Genomic DNA, 14,897 nt, shown 5'->3' on the forward strand with positions numbered 1-14,897 from the left:
CCTGGCACACCTGTCCTTGCTTCATCCAGATAATGACATGGAGTAGCCCTACTGCTGTGGCTCTGGCTCAGAAGTGCTATCTCCCCGAGTCCCTTACCTACTCTGAGCCCGACTGGTATCCAGGCAAGATGGCAACCAGGTTTCCCAACCACTAACCTGTGGCCAGGGCTGCCCTAGAAGCCCTAAAGGTCATGGGGCCAGTGTCTAGGTGGGAGGACTGGCTACAAGCTCGATAGCCAGCAGAGGGCTCTCTAGCCACCTGACCTGTGGGCAATGAACAGGTATGTCCATGGGCTCTGGGTGGGCAGGGGTTGTCTTGGTGCAGGCCTGGTCTGGCACCGGCTGCAGGCTGGCACCAGCTGCAAGCTGGCACTGTGGAGGATGAGGCCCATTGGCAAGAAGGGCCCACGAGAGACCTGCTTTGGGACACAGAGTGGGCAGCCCGAGGCCCACCCTGGCTGGCTTGAGCAGTGGGTCTGGACAAGGCTGTGTGGCACGCCCTCATCCTTCCCAGCAGAGCCACAGCCCTGGTGACTGCTGGCCACAGTTACTGCTTGTTAGCACCATCTGGACTGGAAGAGGAAAGAAATATAACCCTCCTCCCAGCTGAGGGAAACTGAGGCCTGAGAAGCAGGAGATGAAGCTACCCAAAGAAAGAAGTATGGGGGTCTTTGACTTTTCCAGGAGTCATCTCTCCCTCATGTGCACCAGCCAAAAGCTAGTTCCTTCCTGAAATGCCCAGCTGTGTCAAGAATGGAGCAATGTCACTGTCATGCCTCAGCATAGAGCCTACAGAGCCCCCAGGCTGCCTCCTGCAGGCTCCAAGCCTTTCTTCACTTCAACCTGTTCCCCCTTCTAGGACCTCTGCTAAACTCACACCTTCCCTTCTCTGTCCTGTGTCAGGCCAGATGCCCATGACTCTGTTGGTCTGGTTGTCCATCTCACCCCTGACACTGTGCTCTGGCCTGCTGAGGGCTGCTAGGGCCTGGAGAACTTGGTTGGTCCCAGGCAAGCCCAGGGGCTTTAAAAAGTCACTTTTCTGGGGTGATGGAAGGGTGAGAAGAGGAAATTGTCTGAGGCCAATGAGGGAAAGAGAGGTCCAGAGAGCCAGGGCCAGAGCTGAGAGAAGGAGGGAGACGGCAACGAAACAAAGGGTGATTTAACGAGCAAGAGTTTATTTTTAATTGTCTTTTAACTGCTGCCGCAGAGGGGAGAGGGGCTGGGGGCCCGTTTGGGGCTGGTGGTGGGCTGTAGACAATTCCCTTAATGTGGTTTTTGATATAGAGCCCAAATTAGCTCTAATAAAAAGGGATAATAAAGCCAACTCTTACACCAAACAGAGCTCCTCCTGGCTGTCAGAGCGGGGCTGTTATCGAGAGGAAACTGCATTCTCATTTCAATTAACCTTGTTTGCACCCCGCCACGTCCACACAAATAACAATAACATTAATTCAGGGCACTGGTGCGGGGCGTCCACATTAGACAGCTTGGAATGTGCTCCGGCTTTGGAGCTGGGAGCTAATGAACCCGAAACTCGACGTGAATTTCCAAATTGCTCACAACAGAGTTTCGAAGCTCTATTAGGGAGAAAAATGCTGATTCTTTTCAAGTTCCTCAAGGGGAAAAGCTGTTGTAGCAGCAGCGTGCCTCTGCCCAACGCTGCCTCCCTAACCTCGGCTGCAGCCCTCACTCCACATGCCATGGCCCTCTCCCCACCCCAGTGCTATGGCCACACATGGCAGCCAGAGTGGGCGTTCTCAGGGGCCAGCGTGGGCCCTGGACACTGAATGCTGTGTGAGGTCTCCAGCTCCCAGGCTCCAAGTACCCCCAGTCAGCACTGACCCCAGACCCAGAGCTCTCTCAGGCCTCCTGGGCAGGGGACTTGCCGTGGCTCAAAGCAAGAGTCTGTGGAGTTTTGCAGTGGGAGCAACCACCTGAGCCATCATGGCTTCCTCTGTGTAAAGGACTTCCCCTCCCAGCACACTGGTGTCAAGGGTGGAGAGGGCTCTGCTGTGGCATGGCTTTCCTTCTACTCATTCCTCCCATCCTCTGCCCAGGGGAGCCTCCCCACCCAGCCTTGTCACACACAACTCCCCTTGCCAACCTCAGGCCTAAAGAGGCAGGTGAGGCCTCAGCCCAGGACCCATGGGGCACCTGTGAGACTATGTTCCCCAGGACCCCAAAAGGGGAGGTGTTGGGAGGGAACCTAGGGATCCGGCAGAGCTGGGAGCTGCTGGGAGGATGGTGAAGGAAGACCCCTGTGCGTGATGTGTGGGAACCCGCTCAACACTGCTTCTGCTGGGGTAAGAGGCAGCCTCACTGTGGGGATGGAAGTGGAACACCAGATTGTTATGGACATCGGCAGAGGGGTCTGCGTGTCCCAAGTCCAGGGAAAACCATGGGACACTATCTGCCTTGGGCTAGGTAGCCGAAGCACCAGGAATATGTGTCTGGGGAGCAAGGCCTGCCGGATGCACATACTCACCTTCTCCTTAGACACATGGTGAGAGAAGGGGCAGGTCCCATCTGTCTTCTTGCACGTACCCCGGACAAACCTGTGTCACCAGAGAAGAGGGTTTGAGGAGGGGCTAGTGGGGACCAGAGGCAGGAGCCCATGCAGAATCCCCCAAATCCCACACTAGAGGTAAGTGGGCACCTGGTACACACGGCCACCTTCTCGGGGTCATGGATGTAGGGACAGTGCTCGCCACGGTTACACCTGCCGAATCGGTTGTAGTACATGCAATACTCTTTCTTCTTCTCTTTCTTCTGCCGTGCCTGCCGGATGATGGCCAGGCTACGCTGCACAGCCCGACTGTGGACAGGGCAGAGGTTCATGAGTCCAAGGGCGAGCAGAGAGCCCCCCAACTACCCAACCCAAGGAATTACCTGGCCAGGGAACGGCTACAACTGCTGGCAGGGTCCAGCCGGCCTGTGGGGAGAGAGGCCGAGTCACTCCAGGGAACAGCCAGGCCCCCAGTCCCTGTCCACCTCCCCTTTGCCATGGTCTGGGCCTCATACCCTTTTCCCACCAACTCCCTTAGCCAAGGCCCCCTCAAGGTCCCAGCTCAGCTCAGGCATTGCTTCCCCCTCCACTGCCAGAGTCTGCCCCACAAGGTGGGCCAAATGCCCTCCTGGGCCTGGCAGGCCCCTCTGCCAGGTCACAGTGCTGAGGGGGGAGCTTCTGGACTCTGTGTCTGACTCCTTTTGAAAGTGGAGGCTGGGCAGGGCTCCTGTCACTCCCTCAGAGGCAGCGCAGCCAGGAGGCCCCTGCAGAGGGCGCACTGACATGGGTTGATGCAGCCTGCCTGTCCCAGTTGCCTCCTACTGAGCCAGCTCCCCAAGGCCACACTTGGTACTGGCTGAATCTCCCGCTCGCTCGCTGACTTCCTCCTTCCCAGGAGGCCCATCCTCATAGCCAGATGGCTTATGGGGCACGTCCTCAGAAAAAGGCATTGACCGGCCCATGGATATTTCTCCAGGCCCTCTCCGCGGCCCTGATCACTCAGGAGGCCATCATGCAAATGGTGCAGCTGCCAACAGTGCCACCTCCCTCTGCTAGAGCCTAGGCTGGGACCTGTGGGGAGACTTGAAGGGGCCACTTAGAACAAGGTACAAATATGGTCCACGAGCCACATGTGGCCTGGCCTTATGTAAACAAGAATAGTTTTTTACATTTTTAAAGGTTTGTAAAACAAAACAAAAGAAAAAAAGAAAAATATGCAGCAGAGAAGCACGTGGGGGCAAAGTCTGAAATACTGAGGACAGTCTGGGTGGGAGGCATCTGCCTACTGCAGCCTGAGGCTGTCCTAGGAGGAATATGTCTTGCCCTGAGGCCCTGGCTGGCCCTGGCAGATCTACCTGGTGCCCACTGCTTGAAATTTTGGCTGTGCTTCATCAGATGCTCCTCAAAGCCCTAGGCAAGAAGACCACCCCAGCCTTTCCAAGATCACAAGCCATGGCCTCAAGGATGGCCATGGCCAGGTGGGTGAGAACCCTGAATGATGTGGGGCCAAGGAGAAGGAGGCAGTGGTTGGGGATGAAGGTCCGGTCCAATGACACAGCACCTGCCTGCCTTCTACAGACAGAGGTCACCCCCAGGATCACAAGGTGGGTAAGGCAGGGCAAGGCAGGGCAGAGCCTGCTGAGGATGGCTTTCCCAGGTTCCTCAAATACGCACATGACCCTTCCTAGTCCAGATCCGATTTCCTACAGGGCAACTGCTGAAATGGATACATGGTAAGAGGCAGAAGTGACATCACTCAGAAATTCTGGGGACCTGAGGCGGTGACAAAGTCATCTAGGCTTAAAAAGGGATTCCAAACCCACATGGACCCAAATGGCCAGCTCTGGTTCCCACCTCAGGCCGTGATACCCCTCTGAGCACAGGCTCTAGAATAGCCCCCTCCCCATTCTCCCCCGGGGGTAGCCCCAGAGACAGCTGAGTGGCTGCCCAGCCCAATTACTCACTGCTCAGCCCCAAGAGCTCCCTGCACTCCCTGGGCAGGGGTGATGTCAGCCATGCCCTTGTCCCTCAGGGATGCAGGGCTCAATATGAGGCCAACATCTGAGAGGCAGTGCCTGCCCGCTACCTTGAGCTGCGAGGAGGCTGGGACACCGCTCTGCTGGAGCTACACAGGGTCCCTCTGGTCTGTGGTGGCCCCACTCTCAGTCTCTGTCTATCTCAAATTTCAAAAGGGCAGCTCCAGGGCTGAGTGGCAGGACCCCCAGGGGAGAGATGGCCTCTGAGACAGGGTTGGGGTATGAGCAGGAGCTGTAATGGTGCCTTGTGGAGGGTAGCAGCAGTGGAGGGGCTGACGAGCCATGTGGGGGATGTAGGGGGAGACGAAGACAAAGGGAGTGTGATGAGGGTCTCAGTGCAAGGGGGCCAACAAGGGGGGCTCAGAGCAGCCTCTGTTCCCAGGTCAGAGACACCTGTCCTTGGGGCAGCAGTGGAGCCCTGTCTAGGTGGCAGAGATGTACCCTGACACCTGCCAGCCAGCACTGCGAGGGATGCTGCAATGTGATAACCCATCCACAGTGCTGGTTCCCAGGTTCTCACCCAGGCTGCTGGTGACACTGTGGCGCCATCTGCTCCCGGTCAGAGACACGGGTGTCACGTGTCCGCCTGTCAGTCCTGGGGGGGGGTAAGTTTACTCCCCTTTCTACTTTTTGCTCTTTAAAAAATATCAGTGTGGGGCTCACGGTAGGAGTTTTGACAAGAACAGGAGGCACCTTTTCAAATGCTTTGCAGCGTTAAAAAATGCACATAAAGTAGCTGGCTTGAAAAGAGGCAAGGAGCTGTGCTGAGAGGTGCTAAGGAGTCCAACTGAATAACCCTGGGCAACCTCGAGAGCAGAAGGTGCTGAGCATTCTAGAGAACTTTCACTTCCCCAGGACCTTCCCAAAATAGATGCTGGCTCTCTCCAGCCCCCGCCCCCTGCTTGGGGCTCCAGTCCCTGGTCCCTGAGCCTGGTTCCTCCAGGGAGCCTCTGGGGTCAAAGCTCCCTCAGCACCCCCAGCCCTCATTCTGGCCAGAGCCCACTGGATAGCAGCTGCCAGGTCTGAGGGACAGCGTCCAACGCAAGCAAGGGGATGAGCTCAGGCAGTCCCAAGTTCAGCCCTGCTAAGCCAGGCCAGGCCAGTCCTTTCCTAGGAAGTCAGAGGAGGGGCTGCATCAAGCCCTGGTCTGCTCAGAAGAGAGCCCACTGGGGCCTCCAGGGTGCACAGGTCAAGGACACCTGGAACCTATCTACCCTGGGAAGAAGACTGAAGCAGTAGAGGGGTCCCCAGGAAGAGGTGGCACAGAGTAGGGCTCGGTGACCCAGTGGCTCTGGCTCCAGGTGGCACAGCTGGACAGAGCTCCCTCATCTGCCCTTAAGGCAGCCAGGGAAGAGTGAGGAGGTCACAAATGAGAAAAATGAAACCCAGAGATCTGACTTGCCAAGAACACAGGGCAGCTGGTCAGTAGCAGGGAGGAGACCATTGCCACATCTGTTTCACTTAAGCTTGAGGGCTTTGGGGGCTCAGACAAGCCTGGAGCCAGCCCTGTAGCCTAGGGCTGGGGCCAATGGCTCCGGGAGACTGACTCAGGGCTCTTGGTGGTCACAACAGGGTCAGATCCAGCTGAGCACCTTCAGAGCCTGACTGAGCATCCAGGCCCAGGCCAGAGTATGTGGAGAGGAGCCCTGGGTTTGAGCCCTTTGGGTGGGCCTGGGAGGAAGGGGAACCCAGAATGCTTGGAGGGGCCAGGAGGGGCAGCCAGGAGAGGGAGGCAGAACCCATACCCCTTCCTAAAGAGGTCTGCACTTTCTTGTTGAAGTCAAATCTTCGCTGACACTAGAGAGAAAATTTACTTCTTTAATTATTATTCATCTAAATGGGCCAGTCAGCAGCATCCTACAGCTGGGAGCAATTCACCTTCCTCACAGGGAGGTGAGACCATGGGGGGGGGGGGGTGGGAGGTCCCACACAGCTGGAGCTATTCCTGTGCCTGAAGACTCAAGGGTTGGGTGTGGCCTTGCTGGGCTTTGCCTCTGCCCATGTGCTGAGCCCCAGGGCTGTCCCACAGTGGCTACCAAGGATAGTTGGCAGGATGTGGGCAGCTATAGCCCTACTTGGCTGCAGGTTATGGCCTTACCGGGGTGAGGCCAGGGGTGAGGAGGTGCCCTGGGATCCCTAAGTCACCGTGGCTGGCCCCTGGCATCTCTGTGCACTGGGTTTTCCTCACTTGTGTCACTGAAGTTGAACCGAGAGAGGCTCTGGGTTGCTGCCAGGGCAGGGGTGAAACGTGCTCCAGAAGGACTGGGGGGATGAACAGGCTCTCGGCTGGCTCCAGGGCAAGGGAAGGCCTGGGCAGAGACAAGAGCCTGTAGCAAGGGTGGGACGGACTGTTCACAGTGTGGTGACGTCAGGGGCTCTTTGCTCGCCGGGGCTCTGCCATGTGTGTAAATGGGAAGGCAAGTTTCTGCGGAGCTCAGCACTTGGCACCAAGGGGGAGAGAGAACAGCATGGCAGCCTCCCAGGGAGGAGTGTGGCAGCCCCTCCTCTCCCGCCTGCCTGAATCTGGCTGAGGCAGCCTGTTTTATGCTCCTCCATCCCCAGAGTTCAGCGCCAGAGCCATCCCGGTAGGGGGCACTGTGTCTGAGGGGCCAAGTGCAAACCTGCCCCCAACCCACTGGCCTTTACAGTCATTTCTTTTGGACACTGAGAGACAAGGGGAGCTGGGTGGTGGGTGCAGCCCCACACCACAGGCCCACTGAGCCCAGTGTTTATGGGCAGAAGAACCCCAGCAATGGCTATGATAGACCCAAACCACAGGCCTCTCCTTAGTTCCCACAAGTGGATGGTCCATGAGTCTGAGGATGAGACCACAGGAAATCTTGAAAACTCAATACAACCCACATGGTGTAAAGAAGCTGGTCCAGTACTCAGGGCTACAATGTGCAGAAGGTAGGGCAGGCGATGGTGTAGCAGAAAGCAGGGAATCAGTGGTGATCAATCCCCAAGTGGGTGTGGCCCTGGGATAGGCTCTGGCCAATAAAATGTTCAGATTGGCATCCCCTCCCCCACCACCTAATCAGGCAGCTTCCATGGAGCAGGGTTCTGCCTCTCCTGGCCCATGGAGGGTTGTCAGAAACATCAAGGAGTCACTGGTTTTGATGACTGTTGTCTTGGTCATTTAACCATCAACCTTTGTCAGCACAACTTCATTATAACAAAGGGGGGCCTTGTGAATGGGGTGTAAACCAGACCCTGTCTGCCCTCAGACCATATCACCTCCCCTGATGACTGTGCTCCAGATTCCTATTATCTTCATACCTCCAACATGCTCTCACCCCAGGACCTTTACACAGTCACCTGTCTGAAACACTCTTCCCGTGAGCCTTCTGACTGCTCCCTTCCCTCCCTCCACTCAGTTTTTACCTCATCAGAAAGGCCTTCCTTGACTGTCAGACTAGACACAGGTTTGTGTATTTACTACCTGTGGCCCCCCAAGAATCACTGTTCTCTCTCAATTCTTGTGCCACCTCCTGCACTGGGACCTCAGCAGACAGTCATCTGTGGGAGGCACAGGGGTGCCTTCCTAGCTAGGTGGGCAGTCGAAGTCTCATGGGCACCCTTCACCGGGCTCTAGGGATGAGCTTGGCTGCTGTGCCCACTGCCTCTGGGCTCAGAGAGGGAGGCTGATAGCTGTGAAGCCACAGTCTCAGGTCAAGATTCTGCCTGCAGGGTCAGCTTGGGTGGTGGATAAACTCAGGACAAGGCCAGCCAACACTGGGCTTGCCCTTTGCCAAGGAGGTGGGACCAAGAGAAGATGGAACCAAGGGAAGGTGGGACCAGCAGACATGACCACAGAGAGGCTGCCTTGAGGCTGCCTCATGGCCTCATCACAGGGGACAACCACAATGTCTGCAGAGCAGCTGCTGCCAACCACCAAGGGCTCCTCTGGGAGTGTTCCCTGTTGGCCTACATGGTTGCCCACCAGCCCATGTGGCTAACTACTCATACATGGCTGCCCAGCCTAAGGCCCGCCCTTCAAGAAGACTCTGCTTCACTAAGGGAGGGATCCAAGACAGCAACAACTATATGTGAGGCCCTGAGGGCCACCAAGCTCTGGAGTCAGAGGCAGCCAGAGTGGGCTCTGTCAGGTGACAGAAGAGCCTGTCCCCCAACCCACATTGGCATCAGTCAGGGGCTGAGCCTCACTGAGGTCCAATGAGAAGGCCTGGCCAGTGCTCTGAGCTGTGTTTGGGGTGTGGGACAGAGGTGAGCCTATAGGCATAGTAGATCACGCAACTTGGGGTCTGACCAGCCACAGCATGGCTCAGAGACCACTCTGATGTACATGCTGGGGCCACCCAGTACCTTTCCTTGGGAACCCCATCCCCAGCATATCCTGCTTGGGAAATAGCAGACCCAGAGCCACTGGATCCCAGAAACAGGCCCTGGGGGTACAGCTAGGCAGGGCAACAAGCAGGAATGGTTTCCAGGGAAGGATGCTCCTGCCTCTGCCTCTAACCTCACAGACCCTGCCATCAGCATCCACCTCCTTCAGGTACTGGGTCTCTCTCCCTCCAGCCCCTTGGCAGGTTGCAGGGAGCAGGATGAAACCCAGCCTCTGCATTCGCAACACCACGTGCAATCTCACTTTTTTTGATGGACAAGGAAGGGGGTAAAATTGGCCTGAAGCCAAAATACTTTTCTAGTCAATTTGTACAATAAGCGAATCCAAAGCATTTCCTTCTCTTTAGCCTGTTTCTCTGGGCCAAAAGGGCGCAAGGTGACAGCAGTGGCTGCCTCCAGACACAGTTGGTGAGGCGTCGCCAATGCGATTACGGGGTGTTGTGGCCCCAGGTGTGCACTCACCCGGGTGTGTTTACTGTACCTGGTCTACCCTTTGTCCAAGAGCAAAACACAGGCACTTGTGCATGCACCACCCCACCCCCGGAAAATCAGGGGCCGCTCAGCCAAGCGAGAGGTGGGCGCCGCTCCAGGGTCCTTCCCAGGGGATAGCAGAGGCGGCAGGGCCTCCCAGTGCCTGCCCTGCTCCGGCTGCCGGGGACAGCGACCGAGGCTCTGCGTGTATCGAAGAGTAAAATTAATTCCCGGGTTGGGACGTGACCCATTTGGGAAGCACTCATTTGAATCAGTTCCCTGGGAGCATTAGGTCCCTGATTTCATCCCCCAGACAGGGCTGTGCCCATGCCTGGGGGGAGGGGCCCAAGTCAAGGCCTAGATTAGCCCTCCAGTCGGGTGTCCAGCCTGCAGTGCCCACTACACACTGGCTGCATGGCTTCATTCCCCCAGCACTGAGGGAAGCTCTCGCCTAGATTCCTACCCTCACCTGGGCGGAGGAGAGGCCTGCTGCCCCCGTCGCTGGGCTGGCTGGAAGTCTTAGAGAGCTTGTTGGCAGACACCTTGTAAAGGACCCCTCCAATGCAGCGGTAGCCTTTGTTCCGCCACCGAGGAGAGCCTGGCTGAGCTTTCCCACTGCCATTGGCAGCTGGTCGCTGGCGGTTCAGCACTAGGGACCTGTGGAGACAGGAAATGCCCATCAGACATGGCCCAAGGATGGACTGCAGCTCTGGTCAGTGCCAGAGGCCAAGCCCAGGCCTGGGCTCCCAACAGGGTCAGAGCAGGACTTGCTTCCTGGGACACACTGCAGCTAGAGTGACCATGGGCCATCAGCCCAGCCACCAAGAGACTGCTGTCTCCTGCCCATTCCCAATCCGCCACCATAGCTGCAGTTCTGTGGCAGTCACCAGGGAAAGCTGACAAGAAGTCTCAGGAGGTGACGCTCCCCTGCCCCCAGTTCCACCAACCAGACAGAACTCATGAACCCCTAAAGAGCCATAGCAACAGTCTTCTCCCTTGGACATAATCTCTCCTAGGCCCTGACCACCTGGCTATGCACTGCTGGGTAAGGTTCTCTGAGGCTGAGTGGAAAGGGGGGCTGCCAAGGAGTCTACATTTTGATGAGAAGTACAGGTGCATGGCCCTAGACCTTCGCATCTACATTAAGGCACCCCTTGAGTCTATGCCAAGGCTAGCAGCCATCTTCGATGGACACTGTCCTGGAACATGCCACACTGGGCTTCGGGACAGCAGATGCCATGGGGTCATCAAGCTATAGCACAGGACTCTATAGGGTGTGGGTCTACCCCATTCAGGGCACATTTCAGCAGTGATTTACTTATGCAAATTGAGCTTAATGCCACATTAGCTCAGACTCTGCTGACGCTCTGACCATTGAGCATAGACACTGTACTCTCAGTGTATAGTGGGTGGGTGAACGTCAGTCAGTGGGTACATGGGCACAAGGGAAGCAGTCAAGTGGAAGGTGAGGATAAGTGATCTGGGCCTGGCGTAGGGCTGTACCTCCCTCCTCTATCCTCCAGCATGTCCACACTACTCCCCACAGCCCTGTAGCCCATTCAGGCCCAGGATATACACCCCTCCCCTGGGGAATACATGGGTCCCCAACCCCACCTCCCACTGCAGAAGACCCTCTCCCAGCTGGCCAGGGCCAGGAAAAGGTGTTCCCTAGACCCAAATTTGCCAAATACACAGAGGTAGGGCTCACTTGCTTGGCTGGATGGGACAGGATGCAGGTGGCCTGGCAGCATATCCATCACAGCCACCCAGCCACCCACAAGGAGTCACCAGAAAAACAGATGCTGGGGGATAGTGGGTGTCAAGCAGTCCTGCTCTCGGGATCAGTCACCATGCCCACCACTCAGCACCACAGCCCCTGTGGGCCTTGATCTCTCTATCTGCAAGTTGGGGTAATTCTTGCCAGACAGTGGCCTCTAAGGGCCCATTAGAGAGATAATGGGAGCAGAGTGAGCCTGGCGCTGGGGACTGGAGCTGCGGTGTAAGTACAAACACAACGGCCAGAGCACTTAACCCAGTTTCCCTTAATTAAAATTCAAGTTCACAAACACCAATCTTGGAGGGAAAGAGTTCTGCCAAGGGGACTTACTACACTGAATAGTCTATCCATTCAGAGTTATCTGCCTCCCACCCATCCCATTTGTGTCCCACAGACTCTAACTGCTACCACCACAGGCTATCATCTGGGCAGGAGGGGTCAAGGATTGAGCATCCTGCTGGCCCCTGTGCCCCTCTGGCAGCAGGCAGCCAGACTCAAACCACCAGGCTCTCTTCAGATCTTGGGACCTCGGTGTAGCCTCCCTGATTTCTGGGTGTCTGTGGGCCCAGCAGGCACCTGCCCTATACCTTCAGTTTGTCCAGGGGCCAAGTCAGGCAAAAGGCCAGGCCAGCAGGGGACTTTTGTATCATTTCCTCACTTGAAGAACCCTGTCAGCCCTGGGGGCTCAGAGGCAGGTTCTGACCCTTCACAGGAGCTATAGCCACTGCCCAAGGAACACTCAGCTTGACCCCAAATCCCCACAGTCAGGAACTGAGCCCAGGGCATTGGCTGCTACAGCTGACTTACCCTGTGACTGCCCCCAAAGACCCCTCACTACCTGGAGCCCTCAGGAATCTCAGAGTCCACTAGGTAGCTGCCCCATCATATCAGCCCAGGGCTGGGGCAGCATTGGGAAGAGAGGGACTGGTGGCCAGGGGACACCCTCACATTGTAACACTGGTCACTCACTGAGCCTCTGGTCATCATACAACTGGAGCCAGAAGCCAGCTGTGGGCCTAGCCATGGAGTAGTCACTCATGACCAGGCTGGTCTTTGCCTCTGGGGTTCCCAGCTGGGCCCACACAGGTCCTGCCTCCCCACAGGCTTTGTCAAGTAGGATAATGGGACTGTACTCAGCATCAAGAAGGACCCCATTCTCACATACCCTGCCCTCTGTCCACAGCACAGAGCGTTTTAAACTCTGGCCACCACAAAGGAGGAGGGACAAGCAGGCAACCAGACCTGGACCCAGCTCCCTTTCTGAGCCTGGGTTCCTGACACCTTGGGGAGGCAGGAGGGAGGAATGTCCTGGGAAGCTAGCCCTGTGAAAACTCATTTGTGGAAACGTGCTCCTGACTGGGGCTCAAACGAGGACCCACTCAGCAGAACCTCTGTCCAAAGGTGCCCTGGGGAGCTGACATGTGAGGCATCATGGGGGCCAAGCTAAGGGCTGCAAGCACCTGTTCCCTATCTACTCCTACTCTCTCCAAGGGCAGCCACATAGGCAAAGCCACAGGATTAAAGCAATATGATGCAGCTGCAGAGAGAACTGGCCAAACCCAGGGAAGGGTCTGGCAGGGGTAGAGGCTGGCAGGGCCTCTGGGAGTCAGGAAGAGTTGGAAGCTTCCTGAATAGTATTAGCTCCAGGGACAAGGGCCCCATCCCTGTCCCATGAGGTCTTGTAGCCCCTCAGCTCTGTGCACAGAGAAGCTTTGGTGTGGTGCTATTGACAGACCCACTAAGGAGTCAGGAGCCAATGATGGACTCAGGGTTAGGTGCTGTGGCCAGCCACACTCATCCTTGCCTGAACCCCCATGTGAAGCAGCCCATCTCGCTAGTGATTACTTTTCATGATCTGTTTTCCTACCTGGAAGGTACACCTTAGGGGACACTTCATCCTAACACTCTTGGTAATGCCCACATTTATTCTTGATAAATGTGAATAATCCCCTTCTCTTCCCTCACTGGAGTTTGGCAGCAACTGCAGAAGGTTTGTAGATCCATTTGGGCAGAATAGAGGCATGGCAGCCCCTCCACTACACCATCCAAGCTCTGTGCTTGCTTTCATGCATGCCAATGTTCCCAGGGCCCCCAGGGAATGAGGACAGGCACTGCCCACCGCCTGGCACACCCAGGAGCCTGGTAGCCTGGTTCAGAGAGCTGCATCCCGAAATAACGATGTGGGGAAACTTGGGAGGCCTGGCCTGAACCTTGGGCTTGGGCAGGTCAGGAGAGGCCGTCTGGAGTCATCCTCCTACTCCTTCCTCGCTCTTGTGGCCCACTGGCTTAGGAACCTGCAGCAGGAGAATGCTGAGGGCATGGGGTGGGGGCCTTGTAGCTTTTCACGGCTGTGGGTGTCACAGCACTCCAGTAAATTGTGACCCTAATGGAGAGGACAGCCTTTGGAAACGAACTGTATTGAGAAGAGGGGATAAAATTAATGAGATAATAGCAGGGCCAAGGACCCAGAGAGCACGCCTGCCCTCACGGCAAGGCTCTGTAATTCCTTTTCTGCAACGGGAGCTGCAGATCTAAAGGCCTCTCCCATCCGTCCGGCAGGCCCACGCCGCCAGGAAATTTCATTAACGCTGGAAAATAGGAAAGGTATTAAGCGTGGATAATGAAGGCCAGGGAGGGAACAGTGCCTTAAGATAGTCTTCTTTCTCGCCTTTGTAATGGGAGGCATGAACTTTCCCTTCAAATCCATTTCTAATCCATTTGAAATACTACAGCAAATTATCTTTCCTTCAGCCCGAAAGCGGCCAGCCAATTTACTCCGAATAGAAGTGACAATGCCCCAGGATTTATCACCATAACCTTGACTACACCAGGGTGAGGCTGGGCCTCCCCTCTCCCCCCTGGGGGGGGGCACAAAGGACAGGAAGGGGGGAGATAACATTTTAAATGAAAAGCGGTGGTAATAGGGAGAAAGACACACACACCACAAAAGTAGGTTTATAAAAAAAAAGCTGTCTGTGCATCCACTACCTTGGAAGTAGCCAGAAACTTCCAGGCCAGAAGTTGTCCAGGCTGGTTGAGGGGAAGGACGAGGCACTTGGGTGGTGGAGTTGAGCTCTTCCCACCTGGAGACCATCTATCTGCCTTGGGCCAGGGCCCCTCTGCAGCCCTTTTGTCTGGCTGTGCCCAAGCAAGGCAGGATTCAGTGAGTGCAGGGACTGGGGCCAGCTGCTAGTATAGTCTGGCCCTGCTGGGCACAGAGGGGCAGACAGTGGGAGCCGGGTGGGGAATCCAATCACCAGGGACTCCTCACTTTTACCCAGGAGCTGAAAAAGTTCCAAGTGAAAAGGAACGCTTGGGTGGAAGGGGGCTGTTGGGGATCTGGGCAAGATGGAAGGGAGGATCTTCCCTCCCCAAGGTCTTTCTGGTTTTCCTCAGAGCCCAGGGGCAAGGGTATTATATCTCCTGTCTGCATCTACAAGGCACACACCCACAAGCAGTGAGCCAGTCTGCCGAAAGTCCGTACAAGGCCTCAGCCTGGGCTGTCCCTGCCAACTGGCCCATACAAGGGGGTTTAAGAGGCGACCTTTGACACCCATGCTCAGCCTACTCCTTGAGGGCACTGCCTGCAGCAGGTCAGAGCAAGCCCCTATCCATCAGTCTGTGTCTCAGCTGTACAGGCAGAAATGGGGCCTCATCCAAAGCCACTGCACTACCTCCTGGGCACTGATGCACACACACGTGTAAGGCCAGATTTGTGGCCTCTCAGCTGGGGCACGAGTGT

The 14,897-nt window shown here is 56.3% G+C and overlaps 1 protein-coding gene across 1 annotated transcript in view; it reads right to left on the minus strand.

Moving 5' to 3' along the window:
- ZC3H3 (zinc finger CCCH-type containing 3) overlaps window positions 1-14,897 on the minus strand; it is a 107,719-nt gene that overhangs the window by 21,136 nt on the left and 71,686 nt on the right. The window contains exons 5-8 of the mRNA XM_008056695.2: window positions 9,848-10,035; window positions 2,890-2,932; window positions 2,657-2,815; window positions 2,486-2,555 (exon numbers count right to left, since the gene is read on the minus strand). Of these exons, the coding sequence (XP_008054886.1) occupies window positions 2,486-2,555; window positions 2,657-2,815; window positions 2,890-2,932; window positions 9,848-10,035 (460 nt within the window). The remainder of the gene's footprint in view (window positions 1-2,485; window positions 2,556-2,656; window positions 2,816-2,889; window positions 2,933-9,847; window positions 10,036-14,897) is intronic.

Source organism: Carlito syrichta, unplaced genomic scaffold (genome assembly GCF_000164805.1).
Source record: "Carlito syrichta isolate Samal-C Ts95f unplaced genomic scaffold, Tarsius_syrichta-2.0.1 Scaffold302450, whole genome shotgun sequence".
Taxonomy (NCBI): domain Eukaryota; kingdom Metazoa; phylum Chordata; class Mammalia; order Primates; family Tarsiidae; genus Carlito; species Carlito syrichta.